Source organism: Adiantum capillus-veneris, chromosome 11 (genome assembly GCF_014529385.1).
Source record: "Adiantum capillus-veneris isolate H3 chromosome 11, ASM1452938v2, whole genome shotgun sequence".
NCBI classification, from domain to species: domain Eukaryota; kingdom Viridiplantae; phylum Streptophyta; class Polypodiopsida; order Polypodiales; family Pteridaceae; genus Adiantum; species Adiantum capillus-veneris.
Genome location: NC_140941.1, coordinates 76,956,197 through 76,975,476, shown reverse-complemented (window position 1 = coordinate 76,975,476; position 19,280 = coordinate 76,956,197). Strand labels below are relative to the sequence as shown.

General features: G+C 46.0%; 1 protein-coding gene across 1 annotated transcript in view; it reads left to right on the top strand.

Annotated features, from left to right (window-relative positions):
• Positions 1 to 243: 243 nt before the first annotated feature.
• LOC147447479 (pentatricopeptide repeat-containing protein At1g62350-like) overlaps positions 244 to 19,280 on the top strand; it is a 53,793-nt gene continuing 34,756 nt past the window's right edge. Inside the window, exons 1-2 of the mRNA XM_086523264.1 lie at positions 244 to 438; positions 506 to 783. Coding sequence (XP_086379390.1) covers positions 309 to 438; positions 506 to 783 — 408 coding nt within the window. The 5' untranslated portion in view covers positions 244 to 308. The remainder of the gene's footprint in view (positions 439 to 505; positions 784 to 19,280) is intronic.

Below are 19,280 nucleotides of genomic sequence, written 5' to 3'. Positions count from 1 at the left end.
AAGGTTCGCATTTCTGCTACACACAAACGCCAAGATGCAGTGTACGCTTCTTGTCTGAGCGGCATCCTTGACCAAAAAATTTGAGGCAAATAGCCTTTCTCCTAAGCTTTCGCATGTGCTACTCCTTGCAAAAGTATGCGGGATGCAAGCGTGCCCAATTTCATCGTCTTTACAAGGGGACATTTACCCTAGGTACTGCCATTAAATTTTTCTCCACACTCTCAACATTTGGGATTTTTTTGGCACCGACAGCAACTGCAAGTAGGCTACGAAGGCTCACACCTCCACGGCTGGCGGCATGAGGTGGCATGGCCATTTCCCGCTCGAGAAACAAGCTTGTAAGGCTTGCGTTAATCACTCTGCACTATAAGTCCTTCAGTTCTACGACTCTTCGTGACCTTGGAAACCATCGCGAGGAAGACGAAGATGACGAGAAGGGTAAGTTTTGGTATGGTCGAAGTGTATCATGAAGTCCTTCCTGACCGCTGTCTTCATCTCAATGCAGTTGGATTTGTTCGAATCCCAGAAACCGCCAAAACTAGGGCAGAGATAGAGGAGGAAAGGCGTGTAAATTGGTTTTACCTCCAAAGAAGTCCCTTGTGGAAAGGCAGAGCTGGTAGCAAGGAAGCGTTACTGGTTGTAAGAGAGCTGAAGCGCGCAAAAAAGGACCCATGGAAACTCCATGTCATTCTGAGCACGAAGGTTGATCGCCTCCTCAAACTTGACCTTATAGCAGCCCTCAATGAGCTTCAGCGCCTTGAGGAGGTTGATCTTGCCCTCATGGTGAGCAGAGAGAGAGAGAGAGAGAGAGAGAGAGAGAGAGAGAGAGAGAGAGAGAGAGAGAGAGAGAGAGAGAGAGAGAGAGAGAGAGATATGCAAACATCACTTGTGAGATCAGAATTACACATCTAAAATCCTTATCACATCAAAACTATACAGCACTATGTGTACGTGACCAGATCACATAATGGTAGATTGGTAACGATGAGGAGCCTAATATGAATTAGATGGTCAGAGAATGTTATTGCATGGGCTGCCTTGCCTAATATTTGGTTAGCTAGGTGGGGGATAAAGTATAGGTATGCTTATAGACCAACCCTTTAGCCGGTGATCTGAAAAAATTCTTATGGGTGGTTTGGAGGATAGAGGGGGGATTTGATAGGAGTGATTTAGAATGTATTTCAATGATCCCTGATATTTGCCTGCAATGATGAAGAAGGGCTGGTGGAACGTTTTGTCTCTGTCCTAAGGTGGAGCTTATCTGTAGCTCTCTCAAGCGACACTTTCACAACCCTTGTTGTCTGGCTTTGCTCTTTGTCTTCCCATCAACCACCATTTTCTTGGACGGTTGGACTGACTAGTATCTACTTTTTTTTGGCCTTGGTGTATGTGGAGCTTGAGGACAAATTGTTCCAAGCATCTCTAGTTTGTAAGTTCGTGGACTCAGCTTAGGTCTACGTCCTTCATGGAGCCACATGCATTCAGAATGCAAACAGAGGTGATTACATTTTGAGAGAAGCCGAGAACTTCTAAATATCTTCCTAATGCCACATGCCTTCAAATGCAAGCGTAGGTGGTCACATATGAAAAGAAGCCTAGGAGCAACAATCGCTGAAAATAGCCCAAAATGTCCTGGCCCTACGTGCATCAAACACACCGCGCAAGAAGTCCAAGTCTAGGTTATGGAGCAAATGCACTGGCCCCAAAGATTGGCGCCCCTTTTGGTATTCCTTTAGTATTATACTCGCAACTGGCAGTGATGCTTCAAAGAATCCATAATGCCACATGCCTTTCAAGTGCAAGCATAGGTGATCACATGGAAAGAAGCCTAGGAGCAACAATCGTTGAAAATAGCCCAAAATGTCCTGGTCCTACCCGCGTCAAACATACCGTGCAAGAAGTCCGAGTCCAGGCTATGAGGCTCTTCAAGAGGATGTGCTTTTAATTATACCCCACATTTCAAACACACCAGCTAGAGGAGGGGGCAATGACTCTTCAAAGAATTTGTAAGGCTCGAAGCTGCATTAGGCTTTAGTAGCTTGGGACTGTGCTTCTCATCACCACACCTGCTGGAAGAAGTATGTTGCAATAGGCATTGCAAGCAATGTAACTTTCTAGTACAGCCAGGCATTGGGCCGCCTTACATTTGCTACTTGCACCGACGTAAACCTGCCCTACTAAGGAGTTTAATGTAGCTCGTCACATCCCCCATGATGTGCTATATACAAATTTTGCCAAGGCCATGTAAGTTGCTTGTCATGGCATAGCAATAACAAATGAAGTAGCTAGCATCCAAGACAAATCCTTCATTTTTATAGTGCAAATAGCAACCATCCAATGTAATTAGATCTCCCATGGAGTCTGTATAGTTTTGAAGGGCTTTTGGCACAAACTGAGTCTGGACTTTGACGAGACCTTTGCACTGACCGCACGGATGGTGACTATTCGGACATTATCTTCTCTAGCAACCTATTTTGGATGGCTCGTGTTTCGGATGGATGTTATTGCTAAATTGATTATTTTGAGTAACTTCTATTTAATGAAATTAAGATATTTAAATGTGTGCGCTTGAGAACTGTTAAGTTAGGAATTGTAGATCTTCACGAACTGACAAAAGCCATCAGGAATGGACATCTCTTGTCACGATTGTGACTATGTTGCAGTGTTACATCTACTCCTAGTTGCAGATATGCGAAGTGCCATGCCAAGGAGGACTCCTACGCTTGGATGGTCACACCTCTTCGCCCAAAAGACGCGTCTCTTCGCCAAAAGCCACACTCCTTCGACGACTGGTCACACCCCTTCGCTCTATGGGTGCGACTCTTCGCCCAACGGTTGTAGCTCTTCGCCGAAACGATGTGTCTTTATGTCTAAAGTCATGTCTCTTCGCCAGGAGATGTGTCTTTTCATTTGTGTCTCTTCGTCTCCTATATAAGGAGCCTATTGTACTCAGTTTCAAGCAGTCATCAATCAACACAGAGTCTTCTAAGTCTTGTTTCTGAGTTCAATTCAAGTTTCTTAAGTCTTAATCATGAGTTTAAGTACTTAATTAAGGATTAGTACCTAGAATTCTTACAGTGGTATCATAGCAAAATTTTTCCCGGGACCCTACGATTGTGAGCCTCTCACCCTTGATGCTACACTCTACCCCTTTTCCGGCGTTGTATGGAATCTGAAGAACGTGGCCTACGCACACATCTCGACATGAGGTAACTTAATTTACTTCTGTTCTCGTATAATACATATTACAACACACCAGAAACAACAGCATGGCTGTGTACCCGTACCGGTCGTGCTCGTGGTGATGTGTCACAAACTGCTGATGTGTCAAAGCCTAAAGAATGGAGCCAACTTACAGATGTGGCCGAGGGGCCCTAAACCCTAAGAAGAACAAGTAACAGAAGAAGTCCTACCAACTCATGGGGACCCCGTCCGATGGGGCCCCAAGTCAAAGATTAAAATAAAGCAAGACCTTACACACACACACACGTAAAAACTGATCACATGGCAGATTTCCGAACATTGCGCTGACATGATTACGTGGCAGGTTGTATGGATTTCTGCGTTTTGCGTTGGTTGCTGACGTGGCAGTTGTATGGATTTTCGTGATTTACGTTGGCAGCTTTTTGGCCTTGCTTTTTGAACCAGATGCTTTTGAGTTAAAAGGCTTTTCATGAAAAATTGCTTTTCAGGCCAAGGGCCTTTAAATATGAGGTTAGGACTCATTCTCTGGCATGCTTCTTGGAGAAGGTGTAGAGTCTGGAGTACCGGCTTGTACTTTGATAATGCAATATAAAGAAATACCGAAAGGGGCGCCAAGGTTTGGGGCCAATACTCTTTGGGGTGGAATTCCGCCACTCCGTGTCGCGTGTGCTCTCTTTCAGTTTCAAATGTTATTGAAGTGCTAAAAGTCTGTTCAATCTGTTCTTTTCTATTGGCACGTGGTGCCCGTCTTGTTACAGTGGTATCAGAGCATCAGGCGTGTGCTTTTCTGAAAGCATACCGGTCCTACAAAAGAGCAGACAGAGCTATTGGAATTTTATTATTCAAGGGATCTTATGCTTTTCTGAAAGCATACCGGTCCTACAAAAGAGCAGACATAGCTAATTTTATTATTCGAGGGATCTTCGCCCTCCAAAGCATACCGGTCCTACAAAAGAGCAGACAGAGCTATTGGAATTTTATTATTTGAGGGATCTTATGCTTTTTTGAAAGCATACTGGTCCTACAAAAGAGCAGACAAAGCTAATTTAATTAATTCGAGGGATCTTCGCCCTCCAACCCGGACTCACTAGCCACTCCCACCCTTACTACATCGTGCATCGGGCGCGCTCCCGTCTTCACCGCTCATGTCTTATAGGGCATAAGCCAATTAAGACCACTTGCAAGAGAAGGATCGTGATTTGTTTCAAATCACTGTTTTTCTCAGAAGCAGTGCCATGCAGATGTTGATGTCTACAGCTACCAAGCAACATACTCCAAGTACTTGGCAAGCTTTCAAGATTTTTTTTTTCCCTGAAGTTATATGGTTTTTGACATCCTCCTTCGGAGTGCAACTTCTGGCAGAGTGGGGTATCTTGAAATGCTTGCCATGGAAACCCTAGCAGATCATAACTTGAAATTTTTGGACAACTCTCAGTAGATGTCTCTTCACGAGCGGATGACCTTGGAGATTCGGTGCGATTGCTATGTCTTGGGACTACCATTGCCGCCAAAGAAACATTATCTGTCTAAGAGCTGATGGATCATGCTGTGCTCGGCTACGACCTTACGGAATGAACCTAACCCTAATTTTTGGTGCAGGTTCCAGGATGGAAAGTCGGTCGACTTTTCGAGCTCGACTAATGTGGAGATTGTTTTTTAAGTTTGAAATCTGTTTGAGAACTTGTTTGGTGATTCTGTTTGGAATTTGTTTGAAATGGATGGTATTTGTTTTGAACCTGTCTTGGTGCCGATTTGAATTGTTCGACTCTGGTTTTAATACTGGTTTCAATGATTGGTGATTTTACTCCCAGGTGGAGTAGTGAGAAATTATGTTTGAGAATGCTTGTTCATACTCATGGCCCGGACCCTTGTGGTTATTTGCGGGGGGAGTATTGAATGATTGAAAAGTGTTGTTTTTACTCATGGCCAGGACCCTTGTGGTTATTTACGGGGGGAGTATTAAGAAGTCTGAGTAGTGGCTACTCTCAGCACCTCCAAATGACGCAGGCTGCGGTCTGGGGGGCGTTTGGTTGTAAAAGGCCTCTATATCTCATGGCCCGGACCTTTTTAGGTTATTTGCGGGAGGAATGATGAGGGAGTCGTTGAACAGCTCATGGCCCGGACCTGGATGGTTATTTGCGGGGGGAGTGTTCATCGGCGGCTTTATGTTTCTATGTCTTGTAACATGCATATGTAAGCATTTGTGTTGCATTGTGATGTGCCAACCACTGAATATTCCTAATTGGATGAGATTGCCTGGGTATGTAATTTAGTGCAGCAGGACACTCGTGAAACACTGTGGTTTGGGTGTGATGGCTAATTTTACTACGTCGGAAAATCAAGAGTTTCGATCTGGATGAAAGGAGAAGCTAACTCCTTGATCAAAAGAGCAAAAACAAGAAGCTAACTCCTTGATGAAAACAGCCGAAAGGAGAAGCTAACTCCTTGATCAAAAGAGCAGAAAGGAGAAGCTAACTCCTTAATAAAAAGAGCAAACTGATTGTCCCTTGGAAATTTTTGAGCTAACTTGAGTTGTTTTGCAGATATGCTATAATCGAGGACGATTACTCTCTTTCAAGAAGGGGAGATGTCACAAATTGCTGATGTGTCAAAGCCTAAAGGATGGAGCCAACTTACAGATGTGGCTGAGGGGCCCTAAACCCTAAGAAGAACAAGTAACAGAAGAAGTCCTACCAACTTGTGGGGACCCCGTCCGATGGGCCCCAAGTGACAAAGATTAAAATAAAGCAGGACCTTACACACACGTGTAAAAATTGATGACATGGCAGATTTTTGAAAATTGCGTTGACATGATGACGTGGCAGGTTGTATTGATTTCCGCGTTTTGCGTTGGCTGTTGACGTGGCAGTTGTACGAATTTTCGTGATTTACGTTGGCAGCTTTTTGGCCTTGCTTTTGAACCAGATGCTTTTGAGTTAAAAGGCTTTTCATGAAAAACTGCTTTTCAGGCCAAGGGCCTTCAAATATGAGGTTAGGGCTCATTCTCTGGCATGCTTCTTGGAGAAGGTGCAGAGTCTTGAGTACCGGCTTGTACTTTGATGATGCAATATACAGAAATACCGAAAGGGGCGCCAAGGTTTGGGGCCAATACTCTCTGGGGTGGAATTCCGCCACTCCGTGTCGCGTGTGCTCATTCTCTTTCAGTTTCAAATGTTATTGAAGTGCTAAAAGCTTGTTCTTTTCTATTGGCACGTGGTGCCTGTCTTGTGACATGATGCATGGGTTAATGCGAAAGAGTGTGCCCTTTCAAGCGCTAGTGTGTATCTCTTCAATTGAGTACCCCTTGGTGTGCGCACCCTTTGGCGGGATTTCTGCACATACGGGCTGAATTATGAAAACGCTGGCCTGAATTTTGCAAATGCTGGGCTGACTTCTGCAAGCGCTGGCTGCAATTTTCTGAATCTCTGGGCTGAAAAAAACCCCTTAGCTGGCTACCTTTACACCTCTTCGCTGGCTGCCCTTGCCCTTTCACTGGCTACCCCTTGTGACCTTTCACTGGCATGCCTCTTTGCTGCCCTTTATTATACATAAAACCTCAGCAACGTGCAATGTCTAAAACCAGCAGCGCCAGCGTTTTAAGCAACGCAAGTTTTTTTTAACGTACAACTCCAGCAGCATAATACTTAAAAAAAAACTCAGCCCAAAGGTTTTTATTTAAATTGACCAGCTAGCCCCAATTTTTTAAAGCCCATGTGGACACACCTTTTAAGTGACCACCTCTAAACTTACCCAATGTGAACTCACTAAGAGTTATATTAAAAGAAAATGGGACAAAAATGTGGATTTTTCCTTGTGGGCAACCGTATTCCTTGTATGCTCTCTTCCCGCATAGCCCTCGCCACTGGCTCCTTGCACGTATGGGGCTCCCCTCTACCATGGACAAGGCCTTCGACGTTCCGGTACCCTATCTCTTGTACATAGATAAAGTTCCCACAAGCAAATTGTGGAAAATTTGTTCCCTTCATGAGGTTCTTGTCATTCCGGATTCACCCTACCCAAGCCGGAGGTATCATTATTCCCAATTCCCCAACTCCAAAGTCAAAACCCGTTCCAGACACAGTTTCTGCTCCTGAAGTATCAGTTCTTAAGCTTATTTCGGAGAAACAGTTACTTTCGCTGAACAATCGGCATGGTTGAATCACAAGATGGCGACGACAATATATTACCCGAGGATCTGATAGCGGTTCTCAAAAAGCAGATGGAAGCAATTTCAACAAGCCTCGCATAGATTCATACTCGCTTGGATCAGATGTAGATGCAAACCTCTTCTCGGAGTCACCCAACAGCTTCTCGGACAATACATGCATCTTCTTCGGACGCTTCAGTGGTCGACCAGGAAGAACCACTCAAACAAAGCCTTTGGAACTTAAATTTTCTCACCCAAAGCATGGTTTTTCAGAGACAACTAGACACAAAGTACCTTCGTCCGAGCAGCAAAAGTCTCAGCATGAATATTCTTAGAAATGCTACAGTTCTAAGCAGCCAACTTCTTATTCGAATCATCAGCAACAAAAGTAGCAATATGAAGCTTCCAAGGGATCACCAGTGATATCAAGATGGGCTTACTTAGTGGCACAGATATCCGATCCTAGTCGAGTACTCGGTCGTGAATGCCGCGACACTGGACAAGTTCCCCCTCGTGAGCCATGCCCTACATTTAAGTCTTTCTTATCTGTTGGTGGTAAAGTTGAAGATTTATTGATCCTTTCCTTGTGCAAGAGGATCCTTCAAAGGTTCAAGAGGCAACAGCTCCCTCGACCTCCCCCTTCTCAATTGGAAGCCTTAATACCTGTTGAAACAATTGAAGATTCAGAAGATTCTGGCTCTTGTGTGACAACGGATAAGCACAGGACCCCTTCTATGGCTGTGATCCAGGTAGGAAAATTCGCCTCATCACCGCCCTTGAAGAATATAGTCTTTGTCTCTAAACAGATACCAAATGCTATGGTGAATGATAATTCTTCAAACTTGAAGACTCCAATCCTTGCCTTCAACGGTGCAAAGGATAAAGCAGATGCAGACTATTGCAGCATGACTTCAGTCGCTGCAATTGAATCTTTGGACACAACTTGTTTCATGGAAAAACCTTTACAGATGGAAATACCTCTAAACACTACTCTGTCTCAGTCTACAACATCCCTTCAGGAGGATTTTACTGTTCCAAACAAATCAGTGGAATTGTTAGGTGCAGCGGAATGAATGTTTGAACTTTGTTTATGATCATTGCACTCTCTCATTAAGAACAGAAGGCTCTCCCTTCCATAAGAACAAAAAGGAACCTTGAGCACAGTTCGGAGCACTCATCTTGAGCAAAGTTCAAACATTCATTCCGCAATCTAAGGTGCAGCGGAATGAATGTTGTATTTTCTCAAGATTAGTGATCTTTATTGCTCAAGGTTCCTTTTAGTTCTTAGGGAAGGAGAGAGCCTTCCGTCTTATGGAGAGTGCTATGATCACGAACAAGGTGAGTGGATATTGTGCGTGCGAGTGAATGAGACTGAGAGAAGGAGAGAAAAGAGATACGACACCCGAGAGGTTGTAAAACCCTCCTCCGAAGGCCCCACTCTCGTCGGCGAGAGTGGTCTAACTTTGATTGCACAAAGGTGTACAATGATGATGCATGGACTGATGCAAATGGGGACTATGTCGATGACAACGATGATGACTTTAGGGCTGTTTTTGGTCTTCTTCTATCTGCTGTCCAAAAGGGGGAAAATGTTGAGGTTCTGTGTGATCTTGGGGCTGATTCATATGGCTGAAAATCCCTGCTTTTGTCGAGGTGTTTAGGCTGAATAAAAATGCTGAACATGCAGGGTTCTGGCTGCGTTTTATTTGCTGTTATCGTAGGCTGAAAACGCCGATGACTGTGCAGGCAAAGCTGCGTTTTGCTGGGCTGAATTCTCTGCTGTAAAACCCTGTCAATGGCTGCGTTTTCAAGGCTGAAGGGCTGATGAAAAACGCTGGTTTTTGCTGCCTATTGGCGATACAAAAACGCTGGGGATTTGGGCTGCCTGAAGGGGAGAAAACGCCAGGGACAAGAGCCTTTATGGCAATGGCTGAAGCTTGGGAAAAACGCCAAGGGGAGAGGTTGGTCTAATGCTTGAAAATGCTAGGGGTGCTGAGAGGGGGGGGGGGGGGGTACTGCTGAGAAGTTGCTTGTTGAGCGGGAAGCTCCTGGTGCCTCTTCTGTTAGAAAGTGCTAACTTGGGTTTGCTTATATATTAACTTAGCAAAATTGCCCTACCTACTTTTGTTGGAAAGTCACTTAAAAATAATAAGTGAAAATAACCAAAAATAGGGAAAATAGGCTAAATGCACTGGAAAATTCCCCTGACTGAATCTGTTGGATTCTGAAGGGAATACTGATGATCATGCTGTGTGCAACCGGAGGATATACATCTATGCTAAGTGATTGGGCATGCACGGTCTCTACGAATAGACTCACAAAAGTGCCAGATCACTGCTAATCTAAACTGGTTGGATTGACTGAACCCTGCTGTGGTGTAGCTTGTCCACGGACACATAGGGTTGGGATGTGTCACGTGACAGGAATACCTTATAGATTTCCAACCAATGGTCATCACTCAACAGAAAACTCAAGTCAGTTTACCAATAATTTCACTCGAAGCAGATACAGATTCAATCTTTTCTTGGACAAAGCTCGAAGTTACAAATGACTTTGACAAAGGCAATAATCAAGTTGCAGATGTGATACTCGTACTTTTGACAAAGATGCGACAAGTTGCAGATATGATCAGATTTCAGTTTGGCAAAATAGTCATGGTCAATAACAGTGCCATGATGTGGGACATAATAGAAAGAACTTTGGATTCAGAAGCACTACAACAATACATTTCCTTCTTCCCGAAGTTTCTTCAACTACCCTCGGTTTTATTTAAAGAGGGAGGGAATGTCACGATTGTGACTATGTTGCAGTGTTGCATCTACTCCTAGTTGCAGATACCCAAAGTGCCATGCCAAGGAGGACCCTACGCTTGGATGGTCACACCCCTTCGCCCAATAGACGTGTCTCTTCGCCAAAAGCCACACTCCTTCGACGACTGGTCACACCCCTTGGCTCTATGGTTGCGACTCTTCGCCCAATGGTTGCAGCTCTTCGTTGAAAGGATGTGTCTTTATGTCTAAAGTCATGTCTCTTCACCAGGAGACGTGTCTTTTCATCTGTGTCTCTTCGTCTCCTATATAAGGAGCCTATTGTACTCAGTTTCAAGCAGTCATCAATCAACACAGAGTCTTCTAAGTCTTGTTCCTGAGTTCAGTTCAAGTTTCTTAAGTCTTAATCATGAGTTTAAGTACTTAATTAAGGATTAGTACCTAGAATTCTTACATCTCTGATGTGTCATACGATGGGTGACGACTGTTGTGGAGCGTGTCTCGAGCTAGAGAGGAGGCGTTCACAATATACAAGAGCATAAGTTGGTTGGATTTAAAATATCTTCACCCACTTGGTGAGGATCTGTAAGAGCAGTCATCAATCAACACAGAGTCTTCTAAGTCTTGTTCCTGAGTTCAGTTCAAGTTTCTTAAGTCTTAATCATGAGTTTAAGTACTTAATTAAGGATTAGTACCTAGAATTCTTACATCTCTGATGTGTCATACGATGGGTGACGACTGTTGTGGAGCGTGTCTCGAGCTAGAGAGGAGGCGTTCACAATATACAAGAGCATAAGTTGGTTGGATTTAAAATATCTTCACCCACTTGGTGAGGATCTGTAAGTTGGTGATAACTTTTTCTTCTTCTGTTGCTTCTAGGGTTTAGGCCCCTCGTTTGGGATGTGCAAGTCGGCTAGGGTTAGATTTGGGGAACCCTACCCCGTCGGGTCTTTAGTGTCTTGTCATGTTCAGCAGCTTGTGACATCCCCACTTCTTGAAAGAAGCGTAAATGTCCGCGGTTACTTCATATCTACAAAACAACTCAAGCTAGCTCAAAAATATCCGAGGGTCATTTTGAGAGACAATCAGTTTTGTCATTCCATATCGAAGCTCTTGACATTATGGCGTATCAAATTGCCTTGGTTGGTAGGGTCCCCCATATCTAATCCTAGCCGACTTGCAGATTCTGGTTGAGGGGCCTACACCCTAGAAGCAGTAGAAGAAGACAGTTCTCACCAACTTACAATTCCTCGTCAAGTGGGCCAAATATTTATAGTACAAACAACTTATGGGAGCCGGTTCGATGGGGTCCAAGTTACTAGAAGCAAAGCAAGACCCACACAAACAAAAAAGACTTGCTTGTGAAGTTGATGATGTGGTAGAATAATACAACGCACGGATTTTTTGCTGACAGGTTGACGTGGCCTGTAGTACGGATTCCCTTGATTTACATTGCTGACATGGCATTGTATGGACATAGCAACGTTTTGCGCTGTTGCTTGTTGACGTGGCAGATTGTACGGACAACCCCTTTAACATTAGCTTTTGGGAGATCAGATGCTTTTAGACTGTATCCTTTTCATGTACTACTCTTGGATGGGCCTATGACCTTCAAATATGAAGGGTTGGCTCTCTCTTTGGTATTCTGGTGTCTTTTCCATCGGCACATGCTGCCCATCCCATTCCACGGAGCCTTTATAGGAGTATTCTTTGATGACATGCTAGTCTTCTCTCGATCGGAAGAGGAACATCAAAAGCACTTGGATATAGTGTTTCAAGAGTTGCGTAAGCATGAGTTTCATACCAATGCAAAGAAAAGTGAGCTCTCTCTCATAGATTTACTACCTATTCCATATAATCTCTTACAATAAGGTGAGTATGGATCCAACAAAGATCCAGGTTGTTCAAGACTGGCCAACTCCCACCAGTGTACTGTCAAAGGTGCAGCAAGAAAGGGTGAATTGGGTGATGCACTTGTCTACAACCGCTAGCAAATCTCCTCTCTGGACCGGGCAGCCAATGGATCTTAGATCTATTGCGATAGATCTCCTCGTACACAAGCTCCTAGCGTGTACTGCCCATCGAACAGGCACGGGCAACCAAGGATGCATGTCACCATCGTGTAGGGACAACACGATTGGAAAAGGGAGCGCTAGAGAGAGATGGTGAGATCGCTAGGTAAAACGCGAGAGAGAGAGAGAGAGAGAGAGAGAGAGAGAGAGAGAGAGAGAGAGAGAGAGAGAGAGAGAGAGAGAGAGAGAGAGAGAGAGAGAGAGAGAGAGAGAGAGAGAGAGAGAGAGAGAGAGAGAGAGAGAGAGAGAGAGAGGATGAGGCGGCACACAAAGAAAACGCTAGCAAGAGAAATTATTTGAAGTGCTTAAAGTTGTTCAGTCTGTTCTTTCTCTGTGGGCACATGGTGCCTCAGCTGTGATAGTGGTATCAGAACTTCAAGCGTGTGCTTTTTTGAAAGCATATTGGTCCCACTATAGAGCAGACAGAGCAAACCGGTGCTTCCAAATTCTACTGGAATTTTATTTAAAGTATCTTCGTGTCCCGGCCCGGACTTATTAGCCACTCCCACCCTTACTTCATCGCGCATCGGACGCACTCTCGTCTTCATCGCTCTGTCTTACAGGGCATAAGCCATAAAGATCACTTGCAAGAGAAGGATCAAGGACTTTTCAAGCCACTGTTTTTCTCAGAGGCAGTGCCATGCAGTGGTGGATGTCTATAGCTACCAAGTCGCACACTCCAAGGACTTGGCAAGCTTTCAAGAAAATTTTTGTTGAAGTTATATGGTTTTCGACATCTTTCCTTCAGAGTGCAACTTCTGGCAGAGTGGGGTATCATGCTTGCCATGGAAACCCTAGCAGATTATAACTTGAAATTTCTCGACATCTCTCAGTAGGTCTCTTCTCGAGCTGATAACCTTGGAGGCCCGGTGTGATTGCTATGTCTTGGGACTACCATCGCCGCCAAAGGAACACTGTCTGTCCAAGAGCTGATGGACCATGTTGTGGTCGGCTACGACCTTATGGAAGGAACCTAACCCTAATTTTTGGTGCAGGTTTCAGGATGGAAAGTCAGTCGACTTTTCGAGCTCGATTGATGTCGAGATTGCTTTTTAAGTTTGAGTTCTGTTTGAGAACTTGTTTGGTGATCCTGTTTGGAATTTGTTTGAAATGGATGGTATTTGTTTTGAACCTATCTTGGTGCCGATTTGAATTGTTTGACTCTGGTTTAATACTGGTTTCAATAATTGGTGATGTTTACTCCCCGGTGGAGTAGTGAGAAATGATGTTTGAGAATGCTTGTTTATACTCATGGCTCGAACCCTTGTGGTTATTTGCGGGGGAGTATTAAATGTTTGAAAAGTGTTGTTTTTACTCATGGCCCGGATCTGGATGGTTATTACGGGGGACTATTAAGAAGTCTGAGCAGTGGTTACTCTCAGCACGTCCAATCGACGTAGGCTGCGGTTTGGGGGGCGTTTGGTTGTAAAAGGCCTCTATATCTCCCGGCCCGGACCTTTTTAGGTTATGCGAGAGAAGTGACGAGGGAGTCGTTGAATATCTCCCGGCCCGGACCTTGTTAGGTTATGTGGGAGGAGTGTTCATCGGCGGCTTTATGTTTCTGTCTTGTAACATGCATATGTTGTTAGCCTTACATCGCTCTGCTGCTTCACTCAGTTCTAGGGCACACATGCACAGCTAGTATGTCTCCGGGTTGGCCACCCTTTGCATATGCATTTAGATTGCATTGTCTGGCCGCCCACTTTTGGGCCGGCCGTCCACCTTGTTCGGGCACCCTCATATTTCATTTATTCCTTGTTGGGTCGTGGGGGATTTTATTTGGCATTTCCCTACCGCCCCCTTGGGCACCTTTATATGGGGTTGGGGGGGGGGGTACCCACAGATACACACATCTGATTGTATAGGCAAGGTCTCTTGTTCTGGTGATCAGTGGGCCACCTTTCCCTACACAGGCGTTGTGTTCTACTGCCTCTCTCTCTCTCTCTCTCTCTCTCTCTCTCTCTCTCTCTCTCTCTCTCTCTCTCACGCTTCCGCACACGCACTCACATGGTATCAACAGCTTCATGCTCTCCATGGACTAGGCGCTTCTGCATATGTTCTCCTCCCAAGGAATCATATCAGCCTACATTTTTTGCAAGATCTGCATTTTCTGCTGGGCTGCTTGCGTTTTTGCATCAGGCTGCCAGGGCTGGCCTTTTTTGGGCAATTTCGTCGCCGGGAACCCGTCCTTTCTACCTATGTTTTCTGCCAGGTCTGCGTTTTTGGCAAATCTGTGTTTTGGGCTGAGATGCCTTCGTTTTGGACAGCAGGGCAGCGTTTTTTGCAAGAGCGGGCAGCACTAGCCTCACCCCACTGTATCTTGCCTTTCTTCCAGGTTTTGCATCCGGTGCATTGCCGGCGAGAATCCTCTTCATCTCCTACAGTTTTCAGCCATAAACACCTGCTGTGTTTTCTCTGTTTTCAGCCCTCCGATGGCTGTGCACACAGGGATAAACCCTCCCTACACCCTCTGCACCGCTCCGGACCTTGCCGGGAGCGTACGAGCGTGCTGAAAATCACTGGACAGCAGCGTTTTCATTACCCCGCAATTGCGTTTTTGGGTGGACAGGAGCCTCTTGGCTTGTGTTTTCAACAGAGGATGAAGTTACCTCCTGCCAAGACACCATCCGGTGGTGGTCCATGCGGTCTCTCAGTGACTGTTGCAGTACACGGTATCTTTGACATCAGCTTGATCATCTACGGGCGTACGATCCTTGGGAGATCCATTCACTCCAGCCATCATTTGGCGGTTGCGCACTCCAGAGTGGTGACTCGTGGTTTGCTATGGACACACCTATGCACTCATCAGAGGAGTTCACACGAGATATGGCCATGCTCATGGCATATGGGATTTTGACATTTCCAGAGAGGACACCACCATCTTGGGTGGACATACATTACCAATTGACCTCGACACGTCAGATCACTTGCTTACATAGGAGCATCTACATGGACTTAGGGAGAGGAGCTTGGATCTCTTCTTGGACAGGGTCATTGCTTGAATTTACAGACTGGAGTGGGACTTCATTGCTTTGGACTCTCTTGGAGAGTTCACCCGCGAGATGCGGGAGATCAAGCATCATTACGCGACTACATCCGGAGTCACCCGGAGCTTGGCTTGGATGGTAGTGCAGTTGCTTTTCTACACTCCTGATCATTTGGATTGCTATTGTCACAAGACGGACACCACGTGCCAATAGAAAAGAACAGACTGAACAGACTATTAGCACTTCAATTGAACCGAGAGAGAGAGAGAGAGACGACACGTGACACGGAGTGGCGGAATTCCACCCCAGAGAGTATTGGCCCTAAGCCTTGGCGCCCCTTTCAGTATTTCTTTATATTGCATTAACACAGTACAAGCCGGTACTCCAGACTTTGCTCCTTCTCCAGGAAGCATGCCAGAGAATGAGCCCATGGCCTCATATTTAAAGGCCCTAAGCCCCAAAAGTAGTTTTACATGAAAAGCCTTCAAACTCAAAAGCATCTGGTCCAAAAGCAATGCCCAAAAGTTGCCAGCGTAAATCACGGAAATCCGTACAACTGCCATGTCAGCAGTCAGCGCAGAACATGGAAATCCGTACAGTCAGCCACGCAACACAAAATCAGGGTTTTCCGTACAATTGCCTCGTCATCAGATTCTACGCTGTGTGTGTGAAGGTCCACGTTTATTTTAATTCCTGTCTCACTCGGGTCCCATCGGACGGGGTCCCCATAAGTTGGTAGGACTTATTCTTTTGTTGTTGCTTGTTATTCTTAGGGTTTAGGCCCCTGGGCCATGATCTGCAAGTTGGCTCCATTCTTCAGGGCTTGACACGTCAACAGTTTGTGACAGCTACCTTCAGAGTTGCTTACACTCACCCTCAATAACCTTCCAACAACTTATCCCCCGACCTGGGTAGTAGGCCACTCCTAGCTCATTTACATTGAGAGCCACACCGAGTTGCGGTTTGGTGGCGTTGTTGGCGCGGATTCTGTTTTGGTTGACATCGGAGGATTGGAGGCAGGAGATACAGGCAAGACGGCGCAGACAGATTGGTATGGCCTGCTCAGAGATTATTCTTAGCGCAGACTGCTCAGTCTGGCTTCCCTTCTTCATACAGGATGATCACGGTGATGCAGATAGCTTGGTCTAACCACACCTCTTCTCAGAGGCCCTTCACAGCGTAGATTGTTGAGTCTGGCTTTCCCCTCATCTGGATTACTCTACCTACTGACAGGACACCATCCAGTGGTGGTCCGTGCTGTCTCCCGGTGACTGTTGCAGCTTATGGTAGCTTCTACAGTGCAGACTGTTTAGTCTGGCTTTCCTTGATTTGGAGGATGTTTACGAGGCAGATTGCTACATCTGGCCTTCCTAGAGTTTTACATAGCTTAGCCACCTGGCCACCTTGGGTTGCAAGTTCATGCATTGACAGGCTTCCGATCATACTCGTGACAGTTCCTGGGCTTCCCCATTTTCTCCAGACGGTCTGATTACAAATACCACAGATCCTGTTGGGCAGGACACTTGCACCTTGGGGTTCACCTCTCTAGGGGTTCCAAGTACCTATAATATAAGTACCCGCAACACAAGCACTCCTTGGCGTTTCTCCAAGCAATTGCATTAGCATCTCTAGTGTTTTTGCCATCATCATCGCCAGAGCCATCAATGTCTCTAGCGTTAGCAGTTTCAGCCCACAGATCATAGATTCCACTTAACGTTTTTGGATCAGCAGTTAGCCCATTATCACCTATAGCAAATTTCAGCCATGCCTCATTAACATCAATGGAGATCCCAATCATTGCCACTAGCATTTTTAGTTTTCATTCCTTAGTTTCGCAGATCCAAGCATCTATTGCAAGATCCCATCAACATCTTATCATCTAGGACCATTGTTTGAGCATTTGTGCAATCTAAAGCCGAACTACTCTAGCGATAGAGAGCGGCCCTTGGAGGTGGTGGCATCAGAAGATGCAATGAAGTCAAGAACTGGCTTGTGATTCGATGGACACCTTGACTCCGATCTAGAACACCCTGCAATGCCAAACACGTGAACAAGGCACATGTGGAGAAGAGAGATCAATGAGGTAGAAAGAGATGGGACATCTGAGAGAGAGAGAGAGAGAGAGAGAGAGAGAGAGAGAGAGAGAGAGAGAGAGAGAGAGAGAGAGAGAGAGAGAGAGAGAGAGAGAGATCTGGGAAAGGCTCTCCATGCTGATAACAAGTTGCTCATACAAGTGACCAAGGGCATGCCTCATGGCTAGACCCAAGGTACACACAACTGTGATTGCTAATGACACTGCCAATTGCTCCTGCACACGAGACTGATGACACGGTCTCCACATGGGCTGCCCTAGGTTCTTGAGAAAGCAAGGCTCTGATAGTATCTCCTCCTAGCAAGAGAACTGGTTTGGATGGAGAGAGACATGCCTCATGGCTGTTAGACTTACACCACTCTGCTGCTTCACAGGTCTAGGGCATGCATGTACGGCTAGTGTGCCTCCGGGCTGGCCACCCTTTGCATATGCATTTAGACTGCACTGTCCGGTCGTCCATTTCTGGGCCAACCGCCCACCTTGTCCTGGCGCCCTCTATATTCGTATTTTTTCTTGTTGGGTTGTGGGGGATTTTTCTAGGCTTTGCCCTACCTCCCCTTGGGCACCTATTTATGGGGCTAGGGGGTTACCCACTTCCATTATCTGGTTATTGTGTATTGGGTCTTCTGCTCATGGTAGTCATGGGGGGCTGATCGCCCCCTCTTCACCATATCTTGCGTTTGTGCTCTCTCTCTCTCTCTCTCTCTCTCTCTCTCTCTCTCTCTCTCTCTCCCGCGCACACGCGCACTCACTTGGGATCGGTCACCAGAGTTTGGGACGCGGTCACCTTCCGCAACAGGTACTTCTTTCAAGGGATCACATCAGCCAGCGTTTTTGGAAAGCATTAGCGTTTTCTGTAGATCTGCCAGCGTTTTGCAAAAGCCAGGCATGTGATGGACTTTGGCACTTTTCTGTCGCGGAGGACCCCCCTCCACCTGCCTTTTTTCAGATCATGCCAGCCTTTTTAGTGCTGGCTGCCAACGCTACACTTTCTGGGCAATTTCGTCACCGAAAAACCCCTCCAATCCATCAACATTTTTGCTGCCTCTTGCATTTTTGGGGAGCACTTGCGATTTTGGGATCTGCTGCGTTTTCAGCATGGGGGGGCAGCGCTCAGCTTCTGGACCCTACAAATCTTGCTATCCCACACGGCTTTGCATCTGGTGCGTTGCCGTCGAGAATCCTCTTCATCTGCTACAGATTTCCGCCATACACCTGCTGTTTTTTCTCTGTTTTCAGCCCACCTGGGGTTGCTACATTGATTCCCCACCTCCCTACACCCTCTGCACCGCTCTGGAGCCTACCGGGAGCGTATGAGCATGCTGAAAAGTGCTGGACAGCAGCGTTTTCATCACCTCGTAGTTGCGTTTTTGGGTGGACAGCAGCCACATGGTTTGTGTTTTTCACAGAAGATGAAGTTACCTCCTGCCAGGGCACCATCCAGTGGTGGTCAATGCGGTCTCTCAGCGATTGCTGCAGTACATGGTATCTTCGACATCGGCTTGATCATCTACGGGCGTACGATCCTTGGGAGATCCATTCATTCCAGCCATCATTTGGCGGTTGCGCACTCCAGAGGGGGTGGTGACTTGTGGTTTGCTATGGACACACCTATGCACTCATCAGAGGAGCTCACACGAGATATGGCCATGCTCATGGCATATGGGATTCTGACATTCCCAGAGAAGACACCACCATTTTGGGTGGACAAACACTTACTACTTGACCTCGACACGTCAGATCACTTGCTTACACAAGAGCATCTACATGGACTTAGGGAGAGGAGCTTGGATCTCTTCTTCATTGCTTGAATCTATAGATTGGAGTGGGACTTCAATGCTTTGGACTCTCTTGGAGAGTTTATCCGTGAGGTGCGGGAGATCATGCATCATTACGCGACTACATTCGAAGTCACCCGGAGCTTGGCTTGGATGGTAGTGCAATTGCTCTTCTACACTCCTGATCATTTGGATCTCTACCTTCAGAGTTGCTTACACTCACCCTCGGTAA